Source organism: Aotus nancymaae, unplaced genomic scaffold, assembly GCF_030222135.1.
Source record: "Aotus nancymaae isolate 86718 unplaced genomic scaffold, 86718_ANA_hifiasm-v0.15.2.pri h1tg000063l, whole genome shotgun sequence".
NCBI lineage: Eukaryota > Metazoa > Chordata > Mammalia > Primates > Aotidae > Aotus > Aotus nancymaae.
The window spans coordinates 1986436-2013376 of NW_026988477.1; the positions used below are offsets into that span (position 1 = coordinate 1986436).

Sequence of the window (26941 nt, forward strand, 5' to 3'; positions counted from 1 at the left end):
GGGGGAGGGGTGGGCGCAGAGCTTCAGTCTGGAAAGATGGAGGTTCTGTTGATGGAGGGGCTGATGTTTGTGCAGCAATGTGCATGTGCTTACTGCCACTGAAGCGCGCGGTTCAAAATAGTGAAGATGGGAAGATGGTTTTGTTTGAGATGGAGTCTCGCTCTGTCGCCAGGCTGGAGTGCAGTGGCGCGATCTCAGCTCACTGCACCCCCTGCCTCCTGGGTTCAAGCGATTCCCCTGCCTCAGCCTCCCGAGTAGCTGGGATTACAGGTGCGCATCCCCATGCCCGGCTAATTTTTTGTATTTTTAGTAGAGATGGGGTTTCACCGTGTTAGCCAGGATGGTCTTGATCTCCTGACCTCGTGATCTGCCCGCCTCAACCTCCAAAAGTGCTGGGATTACAGGCATGAGCCACCGCGCCCGGCTGATGCGATGGTTCATTTTATGTGTCAGCTTGACTTGGCTGCTGAGTTCCCAGACTTTCATTTGAACATTTGGCCAGGTGCAGTGGCTCATGCCTGTAATCCCAACACTTTGGGAGGCTGAGACCAGAGGATCGCTTGAACCCAGGAGTTTGAGACTAGCCTGGGCAACATAGTGAGACCTGGTCTCTACAACAATAAATAAATTAGGCTGGGCACAATAGCGCACGCCTGTAATTCCAGCACTTTGGAAGGTCGGGGTGGGTGGATCACTTGAGGCTAGGAGTTTGAGACCAGCCTGGCCAACATGGTAAACCCCGTCTCTACTAAAAAATACAAAAATTAGCCAGGCGGGTGGTGCACACCTGTAATCCCAGCTACTTGGGAGACTGAGGCACAAGAGTTGCTTGAACCCGAGAGGCAGAGGTGGAGTCAGCTGAGTTCGTGCCACTGCACTGCAGCCTGGGCGGCAGAGTGAGACTCGTCTCGATAGATAGATATATATAGAGAGAGAGATAGATGATGGATAAAAATTAGCTGGGCATGGTGGCATGCACCTGTAGTCTCAGCTACTCAGGAGGCTGAGGTGGGAGGAACGCATGAGCCCAGGAGGTAGAGGCTGCAGTGAGCTGAGATCACGCCACCGCACTCCAGTCTGGGTGACAGAGCGAGACCCTGTCTCAAAAACAACCACACTTCTGGGTGCGCGTGAGGGTGTGTCGGGAAGAGCTGGGGATTGGAACTGAACTGAGCCAGCCCTGCTGAGCGTGGGGGCTCATCCGTCTGTGGAGGGAGCCGCGGAAGGGCGCGTCCCCGCTCTGCCTGCTCCAGCTGAGGCCTCGGTCTCCTGCCCTGGGGCTTCCACCCTCGGCACTCTCGGTTCAGCCTTCGGACTTGAATGGGAACCACGCAGGGCATTCCTGGGTCTCCAGGTCGCAGGAAGTCAGCAGGTCAAGGGGCTTCTCAGTCTCCCTCATCACACGAGCTCACCCCTCAGAATAAATCTTTCTACGTATATCTACATCAATATAGCAAGAGATTTACTATGTTTTTTTTGAGGGTCTCACTCTGTCACCCAGGCTGGGTGCAGTGGTGCCATCACAGCTCACTGCAGCCTCGACCTCCTGGGCTCGAGCCATCCTCCGGCCTCAGCCTCCAAGGCGGCAGGGATAACGGTGGGTGTGCGCCACCATACTAAGCGAATTGTTTTTTGTTTTTGTTTTTTGTAGATGTAGGGTCTCAGTTTGTTGCCCAGGCTGTTCTCAAACTCCTGGGCTCAAGCGATCCTTCCGCCTCAGCCTCCCAAAGTGCTGCGATGATGGGCATGAACCAGCACACCAGCTATTACGGTCTTTAGAGATGAGATTTATAATGATATATATAGAAGAGGGATAGACACTAATAGAGATGGCACAGGATTTGTTAGGTTTCTTCAAATCACAATTGAAAGGAAAGAGGAAGCGAGCTTGTGGCCGCTCACCCACGTGCTGTCTCCGGGGAGCACTCCCTGTCAGTGGAATCCGGCGCCCCGTGGCCTGTGTGTGTGGCTGTCCTCACTCCGCCAATGTCCTCAAGCTTCCTCCACGTTTCAGCACCAATCAGTAACTCATTCCTTTTTAGGTCCAAACCTGTTCCTGCAATAGATCCATTGTTCACCCATTCACCCACCACGGGCCGGGGGGTGGTCTCCACGGCTTGGCTTTTGTGAGTGACGCTGCTGTGAAGATTCCTGGGCAGGTTCTTGGGGATGACCTGTTTTCATTTCTTGTGGGTTCAAACCCAGGAATTGAATTGCTTGGTCACATGGTAACTGCAGTTCAGAGTTTGAAGAACCACCAGACTGTTTTTGCAAAGCTCAATTATTTTATTGTATTGTATTATTTATTTTTGAGACAGAGTCCTGCTCTGTCACCCAGGCTGGAGTGCGGTGGCTCGATCTCAGCTTACTGCAACCTCCGCCTCCCAGGCTCAAGCAATTCTCCTGCTTCATCCTTCTGAGTAGCTGTAATTATAGGCATGAGCCACCCTGCCCAGCTCATTTTTGTATTTTTAGTAGAGATGGGGGTTTCACTGTGTTGGCCAGGCTGGTCTTGAACTCTTGACCACAGGTGATCCACCCGCCTCGGCCTCTTAAAGTGCTGGGATTACAGGTGTGAGCCACCATGCCTGGCCCTTACCTCTGTTTGATTGATTGATTGTTTTTTGTGTTTTTGTAAGAGACAAGGGTCTCACTCTGTCATCCAGGCCAAAGTACAGCAGTGCTCTCACAGCTCACGGCAGCCTTGAACTACTGCTCACACGATCTCCCACCTCAGCCTCCTGAGTAGCTAGGACTACAGGCGTGCGCCACCACACCTGGCTATTTTTTTTTAAATTATTTTTTGTAGAGATGGAGTCTGGCCATGTTGCCCAGGCTGGTCTCGAACTCCAGGCTTCAATCAGTCCTCCCACCTCGGCCTCCCAAAGTGCTGTGATCACAAGCATGAGCCCCCATGCCCAGCCACCATCCTCTAGCTTTAAAAGCGGCTTTTATGCTCTACCCCAACTAGGAAAGAGAAATTTCCTTCCGCAGAAGGTATTCTCCGGCCCTGGAGGAGCCGAGTCCAGGTCACTACTGGGTAGGAGGCCTTCCGTCCTTCTGAGGCTGCTGGAGCTGCGTTCCAGATGCTCGGGGTGGGGGTGGGGGCTTTAATCTCCAGGTGAGTGGGAGGCTCATGCATCCTGCAGAGGGCGCTGGTGTTCTCGAGAGACAGGTAAGTGGGGGATTCCTGTGTGCAAACACCCCACTGATTTCGTGTCCTGCTCCTTCCCGAGGCCATCAAGCCCCAGTGCAGCCACCCACGGCTTGGTGCTCTGTCCTCTAGAGGCCTGGCTGGGGACACGTGGAGCGGGCCTACAGCCCTCTCAGGAGCAAGGCAGGGCTGAAGGTGGCCAGGAAGGACCCAACTTCCCAAAAATAACCCACAAAAGGGATTCCCCGCACCCCACATCCTCCTCCCCATCCAGAGGCCCCCCTGGGATCACCTAAGGAAACCCTTCTCCACTGCCAGCCTGGGGGCCGGCAGAGACCTGTGCCACCGTGGGAATTCCAGGAACCACACCTGGCAGCAAGGGCGGCCTTCTCGTTGGGAAAAACCCTTGGCCAAGCGAAGGGAGGTTTGGGGGGCGGGTCAGCAGGGGATCCTGCCCTCACTTCTGGGAAGGGAGGTTTGGGGGGCCGGTCAGCAGGGGATCTTGCCTTCGCTTCTGGGAAGGGAGGTTTGGGGGGCGGGTCAGCAGGGGATCCTGCCCTCACTTGGGAAGGGAGGTTTGGGGGGCGGGTCAGCAGGGGATCCTGCCCTCACTGCTGGGAAGGGAGGTTTGGGGGGCGGGTCAGCAGGGGATCCTGCCCTCACTGCTGGGAAGGGAGGTTTTGGGGGCGGGTCAGCAGGGGATCCTGCCCTCGCTTCTGGGAAGGGAGGTTTGGGGAGCAGGTCAGGAGGGGATCCTGCCCTCGCTGCCGTGAGACAAACACAAACGTTAGCTAGTGAGGCAGGATTTTCCTTTTAGGCCCTCTGTCTCCACCTGCCAAAATTCAGGAGCTCACACAATAGAGGTGTTTGGCACTTAAATTCCACAGAAAATTCAATCAATTACCAAGTCTAATAAAGAACTCCAGGTTTTTAATTAAACTAAGCTTAATTAAATGGCGAGCGTGCTGTTCTGTCGATGCCCTGATCGGGCTCTGGGGGCTGGGAGCGTCTGAGTGGCCCGTGCTGGCTCTGGCCTCTGGCAGGGGTGTGGGGGGGATCGATGGGTCGCTTCAGAGCAGTGCGTGGCAGGGTGACAGGCAGCCGGGGTCCCAGCCTGCCCCAAAGAACCAGACTCTGCAGAGAATCAGGGACGTGCAGCTGGACAGACCCTGGCGACCTCCCAGCCCTGTGACAGATGGGGCCTGGGCCGCTGAGCCAGTGGCATGTCGAAGGTGGGTACCCCTGGAAGCCCCACAGCCCAGCCCCCACCATCCCCTCTGCCTGCAGGAGGTGAGTTTCCAGGAGTCTTGGCCGCACCGGTGGGGTCTCTGCCTGGTGGCTGCTTGCAAAGCCCTGGGCTGGGCACCCTGCACCCAGTTCTTTACTGCGACCCTTCCCTCTTCCCTGCTCACCTAGCCCTGCCCATCCCGGTTCCTGGTGCATTCTTGGTCCTGAGCCCAGGTCCACTAGTGGTCAGAGGAAGCAAAGGCCTGATCCAGCCAAAGGCTGCTATTATTTCCCTAGAACCATCTGGGCCAGAGCCATGACCCCGGGCAGGGGAGACTCAGGGAGAGAACATCTCTCCCAGGCGCCCACTCTGCCAGACCCAGTGCCCTGCTCCCGCCGGACCTCAGACCACCCACTGCCAGCCCTAGGTGCTGACTGCTGCAGGGGTGCCCCTGACCACACGCGCCCGCCTGGTCTGCAGTGGGCAGGCACAGATGGACCTGGGAACGCTTTCTGGGTGCGAAGGCTCAGGAAGGCCCGGGGGACTCTGCTTCAGAGCCTAGGGAGGGCCACAGCCCGCAGTAAACAGCCCCGGGTTCCAGCGCTGCTCGCCTCACTGTGACTTCACGCTCTGGGCTCTGCAAGGTGGAGGTGGGAACAGCCCTGCTTCCCGGCTGGCTGCGTGCGGGGTTCAGCTTCATCCCGGGCAGGTAACAGCCCTGATTCCCAGCCCGCTGCAGGGTTCCCAGGCACGTGAAGTGCTCATGAAGGCCCCACAATGGCCCACAGAGCTAAATCAAATCCAAGGTGCCCAAAAGAGATCCCGGCAGGCCCCCTCTCCACCTCCGGGCCCCCCCGAAGCGGACCCCCTGCCCCCCACCAGCCTGAAACCTCAAGAACACCAGGGATCGCGAGTCAGCTGGTTCTGATGAAGTCTCCTCTTCTCTTCTGCTCAGGCAGCGCCAGAGGCAGCTGAGTGGCCCTTGTCCCGGGCACCTCTGAGAGGTCACCTGAGTGGCCCCTGCCCCGGGCACCTCCGATCGGCAGCGCCAGAGGTCCCATTCTGCAGTGGGGACCACCCCAACCCACCGGCCCTGCAATTCCGGCCGAAGCACTCAGGACGCCGGCATGCCTGTGCGGTCTTCAAGCCTCACCCTTTCCCTGAGGCGGCCTTGTGTCCCCTCCCCAACCCCACTCAGCTCTCAGGCACAGTCGTGCACCCTGCAGCCCGCCTGGGCCCCCGAGGCTGATGGATGTGTGTAGACAGTGGTGTGCTGGGAGCATCCCACCCCCGGCACCAAGAACCTTCACTGCAATTGTCTGATCTATATTTATTTCATAACATGCAGAATTAATAAGATACTGGGTTTAAAGCTACCATGGCAACCGAATGCAGAAAGGCTTGTCCCAGGAAATAGATGAATTCATAAATAACCCCGAAGTGCTGATATCAACAGTCTCGGGACCCCGCTGCGGCCTGTGTGCAGAGCATGCTGGGCGTCTGGGGCGAGGGACGCTTGTGGCTTCCACCACAGGCGTCACTCCAGGGGCAACAGACTGGCTGCTGGTTCCTGGAGTCTGGATGTGATGGGTGAGTCCTCGAGGCTGGACAAAGTGGAGCCCTTGCCAAGCTCCGATCCCTGTGGGGACCAGCTCTGCAGATAAATGGCCATCGGGAGGTGGTGGGGTGGACACAGTGGGCCACCCTATCGTCCCATAGTTCCGACAGCCAGGTAGGGAGCCTCTGGTCCTGCCTCCGTAGGCAGCAAGGCAATTCACGGAGGAAGACGTCCGCTCACTCACGCCGTCAGGCATTCCTCTGACAAACGTCTCTGGGCCATCAGGCTTGTGGGCACACAGCAAGGCAGGCTGGGCGGGGAGCAGCCTCTGGACACTCAAGCAGCTGGCTCGCCTCACTGGCCGGCGGTGGGAGGTGCTGGGGCCACGTTGGTGCGGGTGAAAAGTCTCACAAGTGCCAAAGCAGGAGACTGAAGCCTCGGCCAGTTCCTGTTTAAATAAATAGACTATAGGAGGAAGAATCTAGTTAGCAGTAAGTGGCGTGAGCGATTAGATACTAATCTTACTAACATTCAGCCTTGAGTCAAGCCTTCTTGTGCTTTATGCACGATTACCTGGGAACTTCGGGTTGCTGTGCTCAGGGACCCATGGGGACACTATGCAATGTGGCCACGAGGCAAGAGCATTCATACCTGTCCGCCGTCGACTGGCGGCGCCCAGCAGGGACCACCTGTTGAACGCCGAAGCCCGGCCCTCTGTCACACCCGCATCAGGACTTAGGGAACACCTGTCACTCAGCAGACCTCGGAAGGGAACGTCCCTGTCCTCCGGCGAGTCAGAGAACACTCCACTCCCCCACGCTCTTGAGGCAGGACTGAGCTCAGTCAGCCCGACGCAGCTGCCTGGGGGCTTCACTGTCTCTATGTGCTGTGTGCTGTGTTGGTCACATCTGTGTCCGCTTCCCTCCCTACCTCCGCACCTGCTTCCTCTTTTGCAGACAGCAAGAAGTAGCATGATTCTGGAAGCCTTTGTTCTCACTCGACAGGCATAACGTAAAGTGCTGATGCATCCCGCTGCCCCTGCGTCGGCTGCTGGCAAGCCCTGGGCCCCTGGTTCCTTAGACTCGTGATCACCCTGCTTGTCCTGCCCCATTTTGTACCCAATAAAAGTCAGAGTGTCTGGGCACTCGGGGCCACTGCCAGTCTCCATGCACTGGTGGCGGTGGTCCCCTGGGCCAACTCTTTTTCTCCTGATTTCAGTATCCTGTCTTTATTTCCATGGTCTCTGGTCTGCACACCCGTAGAGAATACCCTCGAGACCCAGCAGGCTGGACCCCACACCTCAGGGCTGCCTGCTCCGCACCAGGAGACAGCCCTGCTGTTGACATTCCCGGAGCGCGTGGCTGAGAGCGGGTCACCTGCTGCCTGTGCCACTGTGGTCCTCCACGACCCTCGTGTTCCACAACAGAACAGCTCCCCGTGGCCGTGATTGTGCCAAGGGGCATGAGTAGCCAGCGGGGCCACGGCACCTGCCGTCGGGCTGCCCCCAGGATGGGGCTAAGCCATATTTCCGGGGCTGTGGCCCTGGCCTCAAGTCAGTCCTCAGCTCCAGGGGCCTGTCTCCTGTCTGAGTGAGGTGAGCCCCCACCCCTGCCTGGCCAGAATCCCAAGAAAGAATCCAATAGCATAAGCAAAACCCGAGGCAGGGGTGAGGGTGGCATGAGGCGAGCCAGGGATTCTTAGGGCGGGAAATTATTGTGAAGAGTGAACCTAAAATTGCTCTAAAACATAAAGTCTAGTCCAGGCGAAGTGGCTCACGCCTGTAATCCCAGCACTTTGGGAGGCTGAGGTGGGCGGATCACTTGAGGTCAGGAGTTCGAGACCAGCCTGGCCAACATGATAAAACCCCGTCAATACTAAAAATATAAAAATTGGCCGGGTGTGATGGCTCATGCCTGTAGTCCCAACTACTTGGGAGGCTGAGGCAGGAGAATGGCTTGAACTCAGGTGACAGAGGCTGCAGTGAGCCGAGACTGTGCCACTGTACTCCAGCCTGGGTGACAGAGTGAGACTCCAACTAAAAAAAAAAAAAACAGTCTCTATACATATAATGTTTAGTTTTTCTTTGTTTTTCTTTTTTTGAGGCAAAGTCTCACTCTGTTGCCCATGCTGGAGTGCAGTGTGCAGTGGCTGATCACGGCCTGCTGCAGCCTCCACCTCCTGGGCATCAGTGATCCTCCTGCCTCAGCCTCCCGAGAAGCCAGCACTACGACTGCCACCATGCCTGGCTAACTTTTTAAAAAAATCTTTTTGTAGAGACAGGGGTCTTGCCATGTTGCCCAGCTGGTCTCAAACTCCTGGCCTCAAGTAATCCTCACGCCTTGGCTTCCCAAAGGGCTGGGATCACGGATGTGAGCCACGCTCAGGCCATGATCACACAAAAGCTTTTGCGGGACCAACTCCTTTCTGAACTGTCCCTCCCTGTCCACTAGAGCTAACAAGAGCTATCTTTCCAGAAACCCCAGGGCATCATTGACCACCGCTGGCCTGCCAACCTGTCTCCTGTCTGAAGCTGTCTCTGTGTCTGGAAGAGCCATTCACCCAGCCGGTGACTGTCTTGTGCCCGAGTTGCTGAGTTGGGTGGCTAGGGACTCTGGAGGGTGGTGGTGAAGCTGCTGCCGGTGGGGAGGTGCGGGAGATGACCAGGCCGTATCCAAGCTTCGGCCCTAAGGCCCTGGGAAAGAGAACACGGCGAGCCAGTCCCGGGGCTGTGGGACCTCGTCCACATCTGCCCTCAGCAGCCCAGACCACCTAGAGGGAGGCAATGGTGCCAGCAGGGACCAGCGGCTGGAGGGTCTTTGTGCAGAGTGTGGGGCACCCTTGAAAGGCCAAGTCCTTTCCCTTGCACCCACTGACCTTACCAGCAGCACTCAGCTCGGCCTCCCCAAGGGCTCTGTCCCTGCAGCAGCCTGTCAGCTCCGAGACAGAGCACTTCCTCCCCACGGCCTCACTGCTCGCCCCAGGGAGACCAGGGAGACTGTGGAGCATCCTGGTGGAACCCGGAACCCGGGACCCCGCACTGCCTCCTTGGGAGGCGGCCGGTGCCAGCCTGGCTCACCCGAGGCCTGGCGCACAGCAGGGCTTCACGCCAACCCCATGCCCCTGGCACTCTTGCCCGAGAAGTGGGGTCTCCCTCTGTCTCTCTCACATCTCTCCTGTCTCTCTCTGTCTCTCTCCCCCCTCCTCTCTCTCTCTCTCTCTCTCCCCTTCTCTGTCTCTCTGTCCCCCCCACCCCCGTCTCCTTCTGTCTCCACACCCCACCCCACTGCTGCTGATTGCAGGGTGACCCTCTGGAGTGGGCGCCGAGCACACACCGCCCCTGGCCTGGGTCCCCACCCAGCCCCTGTGCTCTTGCGAAAAAAGCCCGCTCCCGGCTCTCCCAGCTTCAGGAGGAAGGGAAGGGCACAGGGGCGTCGGGCGGTCTCCACTCCCCCAGCACGCGTGGGTCCCGGCGCCGCGGGAAGGACAAGGCCGCCCCCTGGCGGTGGCGAGCGGCGCTGCAGCTCCCAGGACCAGCTCGGAGCCCGCGTGGGGGCGGGGCGGCTGCGGGGCCGGACGGGGGCGGGGCGGCTGCGGGGGGCGGGGCGGGGCGGGGCGGCTGCGGGGGCGGCTGCGGGGCCGGACGGGGGCGGGGCGGCTGCGGGGGGGCGGGGCGGGGCGGGGCGGCTGCGGGGGCGGCTGCGGGGGCGGGGCGGGGGCGGGGCGGGGGCGGGGCGGGCTGGAGTCAGGGGCGGGTTTGGGGCGGGGCAGGCTTGGGGTGGGCCAGGTGTGGGGGCGGGGCTGGGGGGTGAGAGCAGGGGCAGGGTTGGAGGCGGCACGGGGCAGGGGCGGGGCAGCTTCTGGGCGCGGTGGACCCCGCTCTAGGGGCCTTCCGGGCGGCACTGGCACAGCGCCCCGCCTGGGGCTGCCCACGCCCCCCGCGCCCCGATGTCCTCCACCCCTGCACCCCAGGGACCCCGCGAACAGGCGGTGCGAGCCCCCGGACTCCGGCTCTGCAGCGCCCCTGCGCGTGGGCCGCCTCGGGAGTCCTGGTTCCCGCAGCAGCGCCGGCCTCGGGCTGAGGTTCCCGAGCCAGGGCTCCACTTCCCGCTCAGCGAACCCCAGGAGTAAACTGAGGCACACAGAGAGCGCCGGGTGCGCCGGAGTGCAGGAGCCGCACAGGGAGGATGGAGACTCAGCCGGACCCAGGCGGGATCCCAGCCCAGCCGCGGACCGCCCTGAGGTCGGGCGCCGGTCCCGGGCCGGGGACGCCCCCTGCTGGCCACGAGGCGACAGTTTCCCTCCCAACTCCCGACGCCTTCGTGGGGAGGAGGGTCCCAGGCACCCCCCCAGCGGGCCTTTCCCTGCTCCATCCCAGGACCGGGCGGCGCGGTGCGCACTCCTACCTGCAGGGACGCGGGGCGCAGTGGGAAGGGGAGCTCTCTCCGGATCTCAGTCTCCGGGGCTCGAGCAGCGAGGCCCAGGCGGCCCCGCAGGCATCCAACCTGCCTCACTCCTCAAACAGGGAGAAGTCTGGGGTGAGGGGCCTGCTCGGGACAGTCCAGCTGGAAGGAGTGGGCAGCAGTGGCCACCTGCCCACGCCCTGCCTGAGGCCTGAGTGTCTGGATTGCGCAGGAGGGCTTGGGCGTCCCCAAAACACAAACCCTAGCCCTGCGCCTCGGCCCTCCCAGGGGGTGTGGGTAGCCAGCCACGGAAGGGAAGGGGTTATTTGGTCCCCGGTGTCACCCAGGGAGGCAGGAGACCCAGCCACCGATGAGAACGACACTTCTGAGGGCTGGGTTTTAGGACAGGAGCGTGTGCCACGGCTGCCCCTCTGTGATGATGGGGTGCCCGCCTGGGTTACGTTCAGTTGTGCCCATCAGAGACACACTCACCACCCCACACACACACACACACTGCACAGAGCAGCACTTCGCTCCAGCCTCGGCCTCCGGGACACGGGGCGCCTGATCTCAGGGGTCTGTGCCTGGTGATGAGGTTGAAAGTGTCAGGAATCAGGGTTCGCTTGCTCACACGGGCCATGCATTTATGGGACCATCTCCCGTCTGAACTGTTCCGTCCCGCCCCACAGACCGAATGGAAAGACCTTTCCAGAGACCCCAGAACACTGGAGGCCGTCGCTGGCCGGCCCACCCCATTCTGTGACTGGGAGGACCCCAAAGACACACATTCATTCAGTGTCTTCTCATGCCGTTGCTGAGTGGCAGGTGGCCGGGCGGACCTGCCCAGGGGGAAGATGACCAGGCTGTGTCCAAGCTGCAGCCCAAATGTCCCCAGAAAAGGGCACCGTGAGTCAGCCCCAGGGCTGTGGGCCTCCCACCCAGAGGGCTTCGTGCAGCACAGGGCACCCCGACACGCCCCATCCTTGCTGTCGCAAACACCCACTTTGCCTCCCTGAGGGCTCGGTCTGCCTGCAGCCTGTCTGGGCCACCCACGTTCACCTCAGTGACACAGCACTTCATACCCACGGTCTCGAAGCCACATCCGGCACCACCCCAGGCTCCCCTTCCCCAGCACCCAAGCCCTGCCTAGAAGGCCGTTAGCCTTACCCGAGGCTTGCTCTCACAGGGGCCCAGGCCCACACTCCAGGTCGCAGGGGGAGCTCTCTCCGGGGCCTGACCTCTGCCCTCCGCCCTCCTGATTCCTGTTTGGCCTTCTCTAGACCCCCACCTGCCCCATTCCCTGAGTACTCCTAGAGGCAGGTCCAGCCTGGCCTTGGTGTCCAGGAACCCTGCCAGGGCAGAGGACAGAGCAATGAGACGCAGGGGCCTGCCCGGGACAGCCGAGACAGTGCAGCTCTCAGGAACGTTTTGTCAGAGATGCCCGGAGAGCCTTTCTCTCATTCCAACCAGAACAGCTCTGCCTGAAGAGAGCGCGTGACGAAGCAAGTGACAGGTGTGCACACAGCCCCTCCCCCCCACAGCTGGTTCTGGGACAGGCACTGGGTGAGGCCAGCCCGTGATCAGGAAGGCTTCTTCCTGGAAGAGGAGGCCTTGAGCTGAATTTTGAGGGATACAAAAGGAAGAGTTTGCCCGGGGTGCGAGACTGCCAAGAAGTTGGGGCCATGTGGGCAGAGGTTCAGGGGTGTCGGGGGCATGGCCCCTGGCCATGGGCAGCCTGCTGTCTGGGGACAGGGTGGCCTCAGCCATGACTGGGCTGAGCTAGAGTCTCTAGATGCTCAGAAAGGAGTTTGGACTCCTGCCTGTGGTCAGGCTTGCCTTTGAGAAGTTTCCCGCTGGATGGGAGGCAGCTGCCGGAGGACCTGTGGAAGCATCCAGAAGGATGGGGCCAGCGCTGTGGGGTGTGATGCGGGGAGGGGACAGATCACAGTTGGAAAGGCGTTGGCACTGCAGGTACCAGAGCAGCCAAGCAGAGACCCCAGCGCCTCCCCGTCCGTATCCCCAGGGAGAGCCTCGCAGCTGTGCAGGCGGGTGAGGACGCCTGTGCTCTGCTGCAGGGGGGCTGCAGGACAGACAGTCTAGGACACCCCTCGTCCAGGCCTTGGGTACCTGACCGCAGAGGCGTGTGTGCTTCCAGCCTGAATGCAAGAGGCAGGATGAAGGACAAATCCTCTGATTCCACTCACACAGTTCCCAGGGTCCCCGGAGCCACAGAGACGGGAAGTAAGAGGGAGGGGACAGGAGTGAGTGTTCAGGGGACAGAGCTTCGGATTGGGAGGAGGGAGAGTTCTGGAGACAGAGGGTGGTGGTGGGTGCAGGACTGTCAGTGTGCTCAGGGACACTGAATCCTGCACTTGGAAGTCATTAAGACGATACATTTTGTTATGCGTCTTTTGCCACAATTTAAAAAAAAAGAAGTAAAGAAAAGGGGAATGAAAGCATACATTCCTAATCACGGCCAGGATGTGGTTTGACCTTTAATCATGGAAATGTCATATCTACTAAAAAATTACATTTAAAAAATGGTAATGGGGCCAGGCACAGTGGCTCGCGCTTACAATCCCAGCACTTTGGGAGGCCAAAGTGGGCAGATCATCTGAGGTCAGGAATTCGAGACCAGCCTGGCCAATGTGGTGAAACCCCATCTCTACTAAAAATACAAAAATTAGCTGGGCGTGGTGGTGCACGCCTATAATCCCAGCTAGTCGGGAGGCTGAGGCAGGAGAATCACTTGAACCCAGCAGGCAGAGGTTGCAGTGAGCTGAGATCCCATCACTACACTCCAGCCTGGGCAACAAGAGTAAAACTCGGTCTCAAAAAAAAAAAAAAAAAGGTAATGACAGCAGATTGGCCAACAGGAGTGACAGTGAGGAGGAGAGTCTAGGACACCCCTTGTCCCCACGCTGGGGGTGAGCAGTCTCTGGAGCCCCAGATGCCAGAGCGGGATGGGAGGCTGTTTCCGGCAACAGCTGCGCCGCGGCCTTAGAAGCTCTGGGAACACCTGTCATTCCACCGACGGCTCAGGGTCCGTGCATGGTGGCCCTGCTTGGTCCACTGTGAGTGACCCAGCCTGGACCCCATCGCCCTGGCAGCCTGGGAGCCTCCAAAGGCAGGCGTGGGGATGCCCGTCAGGATGTGTCCCAGCCTCCATTTGTCCCAGAGCCGGTCCCGTGTAGACTTCCTTTCCCGGCAGAGCGTTTATTTCAATTCTCTTCAAACAGAAGCTGCCCAGAGATGCTGGAATCGGGAGTTTGGACGAAAACGGCTCTCGCTGTCACCTTCCAGCCTTCGTCACTTTACCCACCCTCGGCCTGCGCTCCCGTCTGTCCCTTTGGATCCCCCTTTTTTTCCTTTCTTTTTATTGTGGTAAAATACACACAATTCACCAACTTGCTGTTTGTTTGCTTGCTTGCTTTTTTGAGACGGAGTCTCGCTCTGTAGCCAAGGCTGGAATGCAGTGGCGCGATCTCGGCTCACTGCAACCTCCGCCTCCCAGGTCCCAGTTCAAGCAATTCTCCTGCCTCCGCCTCCTGAGTAGCTGGGATTATAGGCACGCACCCGGCTAACTTTTGTATTTTAGTAGAGATGGGGTTTCGCCATGTTGGCCAGGCTGGTCTTCAACTCCTGACCTGTGATCTGCCAGCCTTGGCCTCCCAAAGTGCTGGAATTACAGGCATGAGCCACCGCACCTGGCCCATCTTACAATTGTTAAGCCCATGGTTCAGTGGCCCTGAGCCCATTCACATGACTGTGCAGCTGTCACCTCCCTCTGTCCACAGAAGTCTCCATCTTCCCCACTGAAGCTCTGTCCGCATGGAACGCCCAGCCCCCTCCCCAGCCCCCGGCACCCACCTTTCCACCTCCAGTCTCTGTGGGCATGAGGAGTCACATGGGGGTTTGTCCTTTGGTCTCCTGACCCTGGCTGTGGCATGCCAGCATCTCCCTTCCAGGGATGTCACCCTCCCAGCTTCCAGCCAGGTCACAGCTCAGCAGCTTCCCAAGGGCTTCAGGCTTTCCCTTCCAGAGACAGATGCTCCTGAGTCCCTCAGCCCCCCATCTCCTCCCTGCAAGGGGCACTCTCAGCTGCCTGCATTGGAAGCGGCTGATGCCAGTCCCACCACCGCCACCCTCACCTGCCCTCCCTGGGGTCTTCTGAGAGGCAGCGAGGCTGTTTCTCCGTGGCTGGTGGGCAGCACAGAGCTTGCTGGGGCATGTGTCAGCAGCCTTAGAAAAAGGTCTGCCCCACCGGCAGGTCCAACCGGAGGGCGGCATTTGAATTGTGCGTGTGCACAGACTCATGTGCAGGGATGCCCATCACAGCGTTGTTTATATTAACAAAAAGTTGGCACCAACTCACTCCAATCGGAGAACAGCAGGGTGAATGATGGCGTGTCCGAGCTCTGGGACACACCATGGCCACTGAACCAGATTCACGAGGGGTACTTGGACTTGGGAAAACGTTCATTCCATGAGGTCAAGCAGGGCAAAGCAGAACGCAAGCCTGTGTGTGTCCCGTGAGTCCTATTTTGAAATTCAGTAAAATAAAGCATTTCACCAGATGGAGAGCAGGGGCCGCCGTTGAGCATCCCGGGCTGGGCTGCGCAGGGCCCCACGGGGATGGTGCGGAGGGCCCCACGGGGATGGTGCGGAGGGCCTCACGGGGATGGTGTGGAGGGCCTCACGGGGATCCTGCACCAAGAGGTGGGGGGAATGAGGTGGAGGGAATGAGGTGGGGGGAATGAGGTGGAGGGAATGAGGTGGGGGGAATGAGGTGGAGGGAATGAGGTGGAGGGAATGAGGTGGAGGGAATGAGGTGGAGGGAATGAGGTGGGGGGAATGAGGTGGAGGGAATGAGGTGGGGGGAATGAGGTGGGGGGAATGAGGTGGGGGAATGAGGTGGGGGAATGAGGTGGGGGAATGAGGTGGGGGGAATGAGGTGGGGGGAATGAGGTGGAGGGAATGAGGTGGAGGGAATGAGGTGGGGGGAATGAGGTGGAGGGAATGAGGTGGGGGGAATGAGGTGGGGGGAATGAGGTGGGGGGAATGAGGTGGAGGGAATGAGGTGGAGGGAATGAGGTGGAGGGAATGAGGTGGGGGAATGAGGTGGGGGAATGAGGTGGGGGAATGAGGTGGGGGGAATGAGGTGGGGGGAATGAGGTGGGGGAATGAGGTGGGGGAATGAGGTGGGGGGAATGAGGTGGGGGGAATGAGGTGGGGGGAATGAGGTGGGGGGAATGAGGTGGGGGGAATGAGGTGGGGGGAATGAGGTGGGGGGAATGAGGTGGGGGGAATGAGGTGGGGTCCCGAGGTGGGTTCAGGCGGCAGCCAGGGCCTCGGACTGCACCAGTGATTCAGCCCACGATCAGCTCAGATCAGGCACGTACCAACCTCCTCCTCTCTCCATCTCTTTCATTCCTGTGTCCCTGTCTCTCTGTCCCTCTCTCTGCCTCTCCTTCTCTCTCTGCCTTTCTCTCTCTTCCTCATCCACTAGAATGATGCAACAAGCAGCTTTGACTCTGGTTGAATTAGATCCACTAAATTTTACAAAAACACCCACAAAATTTGATCCCACTTTTAAGCGCGAACACCTGTGTGGGTCTCCTGGTGTCATTGCAGTTTGCCTGGGTTTGGGGTTCCTGCGGGATGGGGCGGCCTTCCGCCGTGGCTGAGTAAGCCTGGGGCGCAGCCACGGATGCCCGAGAGGCTCCGTTCCCACGGTGCGGGTCCTGCCTCCAGCCCGTGGTGTGGAGACAGGCCCCTTCCCCAGCAAAAGACATAATCCTCATTTAATCGGGAGCCTTAGGTAGGCACGGGCGGGCTCTGCGGGGTGACGTGGATGGAAACAGCCATTCTGAGCACATTTGGGTTCTCATTGTTCTGGAAAAGACACAGGGGGACACAGGCCAAGGCTGGTGGAGCCAAGCAAAACCAGAGTGGAGCTTTTCTGGATGGTGCTTCCCAGGTCTGGCTGATTCAGGAGGCTGCTCCAAGCCAGACGGCAGTGAAGGCGAACCCTGTGCCTGGTTGACAGAATCTACCTCCACGTCGGGGAGTGACCGCAGCAGCCCCTCAGGTGGAAAGAGCTGGTTCTCGGTGCCCACCTGGGAAGGCCTTCCACTCCAGCCTTGGTGTCCTGTACCCACCGGGCTGGTGTTTGCAGGATTCATCATTTCCCAGCCTCTAGATTACTCTGGGGCTGATTAAATTAGCGAATGCAATCACAATCTGAAGCAAGTTAATTGAGAGAATTTATTTGGGCCTGACAGTTTTATGCATGTTTGATTAAGTATTATAAGGTTTGTTTTTTATTTTGCATAATTTACCTTTAAATCCTGCGTGGGGGGGGCCATCAGCCATTAATGACCAAAATAAACCTCTTTTAAGATGCACGTTTTTATGATTTATTTCTGAATGCAATATCTTCCAGATATTTTTTGATGCTATTGCCAAAGTGACAAATATGTTTAAAGTACGTTTTGAGCCATCCCATTCACGCTGTAAATCTTCCAGAATGTATACGATTCATTAAAAGTTTTGAAAGAAGTACAAGTTAGCATTTCTATTGCAACAAGTGACATATAAATGCGTATGTTTGTCTTCCCAGCGTGCCATAAAATATATCCCCCGAGTGAGCTCCTCGGAGCCATACCAATCGTCCACGCTCTGGGGTAATGATGAACTTGGCCACAAATCTTCACTGCTGTCAACACGAAACTGTTCAATCAACAGGAGCACGAGTTGTGTGTTTTGTGAAATTAGCACAGGAGACGATACAGCCCAAGCTCGGGTCCAGGGACGTTGGTGGCACTGGGAGGGCCTGAGCCCAAGGTGAGTGCTGACCTTGAATGCAGGCTTCCTAAGCCCCCTCTGTAATCTGGGTCTGGGTGTCAGGAGGCCACTTGCATTAGGTGGCCAAGGGTCTGCTGCCCAGAGAAGTCCAGAGCCACCAAGAAGATGGGCAAGGAGCCCTGTCCTCCCCACGCGGACAGACTGGGGTTTCCGCGCACGAGCCGAGCCAATGGCCTGCATTCCACGAACATCGCTGCTTTCCAGTGGTGGAGTTTATTAGCGCTCACTCTGCCATTGTGTGTTCACGGCTCTCCCATGAGTGATCTGAGAGACAGCAAGGCGGAAGCATCAAGGCCGCGTGTGACCCAGCCTCGAAGCTGCACCACCTTCCTGCCTTCCCTCTGGCTCACACGGGTCACCCTGTCCAGCGTGGTGGGGACTGCACAGGGCAGGGAGCCGTTGTGGGCCACCTTGGGGGCTGGCTCCCCGTAAGCTGGGGACAGGCCCTCTTCTGCAGGCTCCATGCAGGCCAGCAAAGCTGGTTCCTACAGCATCCCTCCAAGCCCATGTGTCCTTATCCCCACTTTACAGATGAAGGCACTGAGGCTCAGAGAGGCTGAGATTTTGCCCACGGTGAGGAAGTGGTAGAGCTGGGAGTCACATCGGGCAGGCTGGGTCTGGAACATTTGCTCTGGGCCACTCTGCACAGCCGTCCATAAACAGTCTGCTATTCTGTGGCGAATAAAATGTCTGCCTGACATGGGGACATCTGCCAGGGGAGGCAAAGCCGTTTATCCTGAAGGCGGCCATGAGGATTTGAAGTGACATGTTCTTTTTCTCAAACCATCTGGGCACATCACAGACCACCCCAGACTCGGTGGCACAAAACAGCCCCCATTTAGTTACACTCAAAGAGTCCGCGGGGAAGGGCCAGGCAGGGCTTCTCTGCTCCACGCTGTCTAGGGCTCAGCTGGGGAGGCGCAGGCTGGTGGGTGCTCCGGTCTCCCAGAGGCTTGTCCAAGCTGGGGCCAACTTCACCCAGCAGGCGCTGAGAGCTAAGAGGAGGCGGTGTGCAGGAGGCAGGGGCAGCTCCGGGCTGTTTCCGCCCCAGGTGGAAACCACGCAGCCTCCCTCAGGCCTCTGTCTGGCTGCAGGACGGTCACGGCGGCAGCCCAGTTTTGCAGGAAGGAACTGGCTTGGTCTCCTGCTGGGTGAGTGGGGAGGTGGCTGCGGAAGGGCGTGGGTGGAGCTGTCCGTGCAGCCGAGAGGACGCTGGGCTCCTGTGCTCTGCGTCTTCTTCACTGGCCTCCGGGGTGGCTCGGCTCCGTGGGGCCGCAGGACCCCCGCCCAGAGACGTGGACGGGGGTCTGTCAGTGAACTCGAAGTCGCGCTGGCCCTGTCCAATGACCAGTGAAACGACCCTGGAGGTGTCCATCCTCTCCCATCCCTTCCCCTCCCCAACCCTGCACGGCAGCTGGTGTCAGAGATCAGGACTCTGCTCTCCAGGCGTCTACTGTCCCGGCAGCAAGAGCCACTCCCTGCCGGGACCCTGAAGTCAACTGGCTGGACACAATCCCCACGGTGACCCCAGCCCCAGCAAGTGGAGAGACAGAGGCATGGTGCTGGAGGGGCTAGGGGTGGGCTCCAACCCGCCCCACACCCAGAGGTGGCACTCCTTCCACGCACTCAGCACACCTTGTCAGCACGTGCCCTGGGCCAGCCTCGGTGGGGAAGGTGCTCCTTCCAAGCAGGGGTTGGCTCGCTGTCCCTTCAAAGGCCCGACAAGTGTTCTAGGCCGTGCAGCCAGGGGGTCTCGCCTGGCTCTGCGTTGGCAGCGAGCGCCACATTCGGCCCCAACTTAAAGTCTCCCACAAACCTGGAGCCACGAGTCCCTCCTGAGCTTGGCGGCACTGTCGGCACCGGCCCAGCAGATGGCGCTAGGCCACTGCCCACAGCATGGCGGGAGGCCTGGCAGGGACAAGGACGGGGAGGGGCTGATGGGGACCCAGCTGGAGTGCGGGGACAGGGATTTGGAGGCTGATGGGAAACCCGGCTGGACCTCGCGCGCCAGGTAAGCCTGCGGCAAATCCCCAGCACATGGAGGTCCTGGGGCGACCAAGCCGTGGCCAGGCCACGGGCGCAGGAGGGTGCAGAACTCAGGGAGTGGGCAAAGGAGCAGAAGCAGCAGCGGCCGGGGAGGAAAGCACTGTCTTGAGAAGTCACGTGAGCTGTGCACGCGTGGACTGGGTCACGAGGTGGAAACCCATCTCGCGGTGGCCACAGCAAGGAGACACAGGTCACCAACAGGGGGTCGGCTTTGCGTGTGGAGGAGGGGGAGGCGGGAGCAGTCAGATGCCCCCCACCACCGCGGATGGGGGTGTGACAGAAGGGGCAGCAGGAGACTGGAGGCGCTTCCCAGAGATGGGGCATTCGAGCTGGGTCCGGAAGGGCAAGTGGGAGCTTGGAACGTGGAGGAGGGGCAGAGAGAGAGAAAAGGCCCCTGTAGAGGGGTGCAGGCTCCCACCCTGCCCGCTGGCTTCACAAGGAGTTAGGGGAGGCTGGCAGGTTCTGGGGGTCAGCCAGGGAAGGGCAACCCCAACTGTCAGAACAAAGAGCAGAACCCACACCCGGGACACAGGCGCTTCCATGGGTGCACAGCTGGCAGATTCTCCAAACAGACAGGACTCGCCCTTTAATCCGAGGCACGTGAAGTGTTTCCCTGACCATGACACCTCTGCTGAAGTAAAATAATAAACAAGTCCGCACTGAAATTCTCGTTCTCCTGGGAAAGGGCAACCAGGGCTCCCTCTCACTGTCCCTTCACTGTCCCCTTACACCAAGTGATACCCCAACCTTGGAAGCAATGGGCAGCAGGCAGCAGGCTGAGCCCAGGAAGCCACCCTCACAGCTGGAGTGGCCAACCCCACCCGGGGCCAGCAGGGACTGGCGGGGCAGACGGCAGACCAGAGAGTGTGGGACCATCAACACAGACAGGTATGAGGGGTGGCTGTGCCCTTTGGGAACTAAGGCAGGACACAGAGCCCTCCTGCAGGGAGGAACACGTGACCAGGGGCCCAGCCTGCGGTACTGGCGAGTGAGGGTCACCGCTTTCCTGGAGATTCTGATACAGGAACAGGTTCAGGCCACTCCGGCTGACATGCACGTCTTTTTATTTGTCCAAATCTAGCTTTTTTTTTTTTTTTTTTTTTTTTTTGGTCATGCTGAAAACATAAAATCACAAAGTACAGAAATGTTAAAAAAGAAAGTAAAATGTATTAATTTCTCTAATCCCACCACACACAGATAACCTCTGCTAACATTTATCTGCTTCCAGGACTTCACTCAGAAATGGACGTTGAAGAATATGTTTGTGCTGACAAGGGGGTCACACTTTCGACTCGACCTGGGGGCCGTCTTCTGGGCACAGTTGGCAGTGGGTTCACCTGACCCTGAGGTTAGCCGCAGAAGCTTCAAGACCTGTGCCTAATTTTTTATTTGTAATTTCGTATTCTTTTCTTAAGGAAGGTCCCTCAAGCCACAGAGCCTCAGGTCCCACACAACCTGCGTCTGCCCCCGCTATACGACGCTCCAGGGTCCGGGTACAGCCAGGGCCAGCCACAGCCTCACGAGCTGGCTGCTACCTTACAGGTCTCCTCATTAGCAGCTCGTTCTGACGGCCACACCCGCCAAGGCACCTCCTTGGCTTCTGGCTTGGGTCGACACTGACTCACTGGAGGGAGTTCTGGCCCAGCAGTCCTGGGACATCCCCTGTACGAAGATCACATCTGACGTGACACTTGCGACCCTTTCCAGTCAATTGCCCCTCGGCCTGTCCCTGTCACAAGATGGCAGGTGCCTCAAGGGTGAGGACTCTGCTGTCCCTGGGTCCTGGTACCCAGAGCAGGGCAGCAGTGTGGGTAGATGCCTGGCTTGCAAGCGCAGGCACACGTGCCGTGCCTCTGTGGACGGCTGCACAGTGGGAAGCAGGGCCGTCTAATCCAGAGTTGGAGCCAGGGGACTGCAGGGCAGGGAGGGCGAGAGAAACCCACACCAGGAGGGGGCTGTGGCTCTGCTGCTCCTGTGGCACAGCCACAAAATGGGCCAGGTGTGAACCCTGACCCACAGACACATGACCACCCTCACCAGCATAAGAGCAGCCCAGAGTGACGGGTGACCACCTGGTTTACACACCACCCTCTTCCTGGCCACGGGTGCCATCTCCCAGTGCCGGTGTCCCAGCAGGAGCCGCATGGGAGGGGAGAATTCTCTGGTTTGTCTCTAGTGGTCTTTAAAACAGAAAACAAAAAACAAAAGCAGGCATCAAGACGCTTTTTCTTATCTCAATGTTTTTATTTTTAAAATTTTTGCTGTATGTATTTTTGTGGAGACCATGCTGCCAGCCATGCCGCCCAGGCTGGTCTGAACTCCTGGGCACAAGAGATCTGAGGCTGGAATGAGAGGTGTGAGCACCACACTCGGCCTTATCTCAATGGTTAAAGGTGTGGATCTGCCTCACATGTGCGGAGGGAGAGAGGTGAACCAGCAACGGGGTTATCGAGAAAGAAAGGAGACCTGTTTATTTATTGATTTTAATTTTTTTGTAGAGACTATGTTGCCCAGGCTGGTCTCAAACTTCTGGGCGCAAGTGATGCCCCCGCCTTGGCCTCCCCAAGCAGTGGAATGACAGGCGTGAGCCGACCTTCCCCCGACACCTGTTTCTTCTGGAATATTTGCCTCCAGCCATCGGTAAAGAAGAAGGTTCTTGGCCTTTTTGCTGTGCTCCCTCCTGGTGGCCTTTGCTCGTCCAGATGTCCTGGCAAAGGCGGCTCTCTCTTCCGCAGCGGGGACGTGGGCCCAGGAGCCAGCTCGCCGGCCCGGGGGCCTGCAGCCAATGAAGGGCCTGGTGGGCAGGGGGGCCCAGCCCCCTTGTTCCAGTGCCACGAATCTGAGGGGCACCCACTTTCCGGTCGCCTCGAGAACTGCTGATCCTGCCTTCCCTTTCCCCTCCCACCCAGCAGCCACACCCAGGAGCGCTCCCCAGTACACTCCTTGCTGGGAAACTGTACAGACCAGGCACAGTGACACCATCGCAGGTGCCCTTCCTTCACTGGGGGCGCGCGGCTGCGGGGCCTGCTCGCTCTCCGGGGCTGTCACCCTCTTCGGCTGCCGGCGTCGGCCGCCCCCACCCCTCCCCGCCCTCCTGGAGCCCGGGGGCGCCCCCATTCCCGCCGCCGCCCAGTCCTCCCAGCCCCAGGCCCGTGCAGCGCAGGGCGCCTCCGCACACGGCCCTGCGAGGACCAGACCTGCTCCCGGGCCCTGGGCCGCCCAGCCCCGCCTACAAGGCGGCTTCCCCGGGGGCCCGGCCCCACCCCAGAGCCCGGCAGCAACGCGCCGGGTCGCAGACACCACAGGAGAGGACGGGACCCGGGTCAAGCCCTCTTGCTGAACCAGAGGACGACTCCGCGGGAGTGCGCATGCGCACTGGCCTGCCTCGGGGTGCGGCGGCGCGTGCGCGGAGGCGCTGCCCAGGACCGGCACGCGCAGGCCAGTTATCTGCGCCTGCGCAGGATCAGGCCCGGAGCCGACGGGGGCGGGGACGCTACGGACTGCTCACGGTGTGTGCGCGCACGCACGGGAGCACGCCTTCGGGAAGCGTCGGGACCCGGACGCTCAGCGCGGCCCGGAGCAGGGGGAAGGGAGGCGCGGCTCGGTCAGCGCGGGTGGAGGGGGCGTGAGGCCGCCCTACGGTGGCCGTCGAGGGACGGCGCTACGGCTCCCACGCTGGGCCAAACGCCTCCGGTGGCTGCACCCGCGCGCCCCTTCCTCTGCCGGGCGACCCCAGCCCGGGACGCGTGAGCCACCCCCGCAGCCGCCCCGCCGGCCCTCCAGCTGCGCGCCCCGGCACCATGCGGCCGCCCTGCGCACGGAGCCCCGAGGGACAGGGGCGCCCGCAGGCCCGGCCCCCAGCACCGCCGGCCGGCCCCGAAGTCCGGGACGCCGGCGCCGCCGCGGAGAGGGCACCGGGTGAGCGGCGGGCGGGAACCCGGCCTCGGCGGGGCCGTCTCCAGGGCAACGCGCGGCGCGGGACCCGGAAGTGGCTCCGGCAGGGGCTCTGCAGCCGCGGGGCCCGACGCGGCGCAGGCCCGGTGCTCACGAGGCGTGGGCCGAGCCCGGGGCCCGTCGCCTCTCTGCGGCCCCGAGGAAACGGTCCTCGCCCGACCACGGGCCTAGCGGGCGTCTGCGGAAAGACGGGGACCCGAGCGGAGCTGGCGGGGACACAGCCCCGCCGACCCGTGTTAGGGGCGCCGCCATGGCTGCGGTTCCGGCCGCAGCGAGCTCCAGGCCGAGGTTGGCCTTAAACAGAGCGGCTCTGGCCCCGGCACCGCGGGAAGGAACCGGGCCCTGCGGCGCGGGAGGGTCTGGCTGCCCCGGCTTTCCCGCTTCCGCCCTGGCCCGGTCCCCACAGCGGAGCCCCGGGCTGAACCTGCCTGACGGCTCTTGGCTACAGTCCCCTGCTCTGTTACCGGCTTTCCTCCTCCGGTTTGATACGTCCTGACCTTTGAGTTCACTTCGCTCCACGGATTATTTAGGCGAGCTCTAAGCGGCATTTACTAGGTGAAGCTGCAGCCAAACGCCACGTGCGCTCTTTGCAGCCGGGTCTGCAGGGCCAGCCCCTTCCCTCCCACAGGACAAACAGGAGCCGTCTTGGGTCTGGTGACCTGCCCAAGGTCACTGCTAGGGAAGGACAGTGCCGGGGTTCAGGCCCGGCAAGGTGACCGTAGGGCCCCGCAGCCATCCATTCGGCCCCGGCGCTTGTTAGGTTGCTGGAGGCAGCTGCCCCCCGGGCTCGTTCTCAGTTTACCCGTCTCTTTTCCCGGCCCTGTGGTGGCTTTTTGCAGGTGCCATTCAAGGGCTACTGTCAGCCCTGGGTCAGGCAGCCGCGGAAGGCCAGGGCGGTAACGGGCAAACTGCGTAAGAGCAGAGGGTGGTCCAGCGCGTGGGGGGCTGCGAGGATCCTGTGGGAAAGAGCCGCGCCGGCCCCTTCCCATCCGTTTTGCCGTTGATCGCGCCGCCCCCGCCACTGCCCCGAAGGCCCAGAGCAAACACTGGCATTCGCAGGTGGTGGGCCCCTTGGAAGTATCCTTGGGAGGGTTTGAGAAAAGAGTAAGCCTGGGAGTGCCCGCAGATCCCTCCCTGGACTCCGTTTTCCCTAAGTGCAGGCACTGGAGTGTGTCTGCCTTCACCCGCCGATGCCTGGGGAGGGATCCGCATGGCGTCCTCACACTGACCTGGGTCTCGTGGTTCTCCCCACAGGCCGACGCCTCCCCTGAGGCTCAGCTGCGGGCTCCCAGGCCTAGGCGCCCATGACCCCTACGCTGACCGCGCCTGGACGCCACCGCCGGGGCCCAATGCCGGTCATGCCCATCCCGCGGCGGGTACGCTCCTTCCACGGCCCGCACACCACCTGCCTGCATGCGGCCTGCGGGCCCGTGCGCGCCTCTCACCTGGCCCGCACCAAGTACAACAACTTCGACGTGTACATCAAGACGCGCTGGCTGTACGGCTTCATCCGCTTCCTGCTCTACTTCAGCTGCAGTCTGTTCACCGCGGCGCTCTGGGGCGCGCTGGCCGCCGTCTTCTGCCTGCAGTACCTGGGCGTGCGCGTCCTGCTGCGCTTCCAGCGCAAGCTGTCGGTGCTGCTGCTGCTGCTGGGCCGCCGGCGTGTGGACTTCCGCCTGGTGAACGAGCTCCTCGTCTACGGCATCCACGTCACCATGCTGCTGGTGGGCGGCCTCGGCTGGTGCTTCATGGTCTTCGTGGACATGTGAGGGCCGTGGGCGCGAGCTGGATCCCTTGTCCTGGCCTGTGGCTGCGTTCTCTCCACGGGTGGGATTGGCCAGCGCCTTCCCTTCCGACCGTCCCGCAGGCAGGCGCCGCTGCCTCGGTGCCCACGGAGAGAAAAGAAAGGGTTGAGACTTACGTGGTGGGTGTGCGGGTGCCGCCCCTAGGCTGGCTTCCTGCGCCCACCCTCCTCTCGTGCACTCTCAGGGGTGGCGCCCACCTGCCGGTGGCTCCTACTCACACGTGTTCAGGTTGACTGCGGGGTGGGCCTCTCTCCAGGACCACACCTACCAGGAACTTTAGACATCACCCTGGGAGACCCCTGGACACAGAGGGCTGTGTGCCCAGGAGCAAATCCGGAGGGCTCCCCTCACTGACACACCACACTGCCACAAAGCTGCTCACTCTGCCAGCGGCCACCTGAGGCCTGGCACTGCCCTCTGTCACCCTGAAGGGCTGTGGGTCCTGAGTCCCAGGCCAGCCTTCAGGGTCTCCTTGGTTATGTAGAGGCAGTCTAGCGGGGGCCCCAGGGTCTCAGGTAGGAGGAGCCTCAGCAGGTTCCCAGCTCGGGGGCTGGCCTGGGGGAACCCTGGGAGCCAGGGGACTGACTCTGGCAACACTGGCCTGTCTGCCTGTTCCGAGAGGGCTGTCAAAATGTCCTGTAGAATCTGTGGATTTCTGGGGAGGCATCTCCATTCCTTTCCGGCTTTTCTTGGGGGGGGTGGAGGATTGGGCCTCTTTATTTGAGGGAATACCCTCAAAGAAAGCCTGGGAGATGGAGGCTGCAGTGAGCTGGGATGGAGACTTGTGTGTCCCGAGTGTCTGGAGCAGGCAGCAGAGGCCTCAGTGCAGCGAGCACTACCTGGAGCCTCTGTGGCCAGCAGCCTCTTGCAGCCCCGGGTGTATGCCAAGGTTCTGCCCACACTGTCCTCCATTGACTGGGGGTTCTGGATGACAGCACAGGGGCAGGGGGCTGGAGGGGTGCAGGTGCCTGCGTTCAGGGAGGGCGGCCACCGTGGGCCAGGCTCTCACCTGGGACCCCGTGCTCTGTTCCTCTCAGCCTTGCAGTCACTGCGTCACTATGGCGACTGCCCACAGCTGTGTGACTTGGGGGCAGATGGGAGGGTGCCCTGAATGATGATTGCAGGGACGACGACAGAGGCCGCCCTGGAGCAGGACTCAGGTTGCGGCGCTGAGATGGCGACCCTAGCTTCGCCCCAGTCCATGTCCCCACATCCAGGCGTGGGTGGACCCTGCCAGGCGGACCAGTGGCCCAGGAGCCGTGAGGACAGTCGTGTGCCACTGGAAGAAAAACTTTTTGAGAAACCCTAAATCAGGTAGAGAAAGCAAAAAATTCTTGGCCATAAACCGTGTTCTCTGATTTGTTGGCAGCTTCTGTGGATGACCTTCGAGGAGCCCCGCTGCGTCCAGGTCCCGGGCAGGTGGGCGGGGAGCTTCCTCGCGGGGGTCTCATTTCTTGCTGCAGAGAATCTTTTGCACTAAGTCACGCTGTCTCCTCAATGAAGCTTTGTTTTTTGTTAACGTGTTACTCAGAGTCGCCCAAGCCCCTTGGCAGAGGGAGAAGGAGTGGCGGGAGGGGCTGGCGGTGCCGCTCGCTGGGTGTCAGCGCCACAGGGAGGGGCGGCCCCGTGGTGCGCTCTGAGCACCTGGCTGCCTGCTGTCCCCAGTGCCTGTGAATTCGTCATGAGATGAACCACCTGCATTAAACCTATTTTTTTAATGTGTTGATGGAGTGATTGCTTAAAGCTCAACTCTTTTATTCCTTTTTTAAGGACATAGTAATCAGCTAGAGCACCATAGAAACCACACTGTCCCACAAGGTGGAAACGTTTTCACAAACAGCTGTGATGCCCGGGAAGGAGCCCCCGAGGCCAGGGTTCCCCTTGTGGGAAGCTGCCCTGGGGAGGTGGCCTAGCTGATGGGCAAGGATT

General features: G+C 60.3%; 1 protein-coding gene across 1 annotated transcript; it reads left to right on the forward strand.

Moving 5' to 3' along the window:
- Positions 1 to 24556: 24556 nt before the first annotated feature.
- On the forward strand, positions 24557 to 26736 carry TMEM250 (transmembrane protein 250). Its single transcript, XM_012445137.3, has one exon. The coding sequence runs from the start codon at positions 24557 to 24559 to the stop codon at positions 24974 to 24976; it is 420 nt and encodes a 139-aa protein (XP_012300560.1). The 3' UTR covers positions 24977 to 26736.
- Positions 26737 to 26941: the final 205 nt, after the last annotated feature.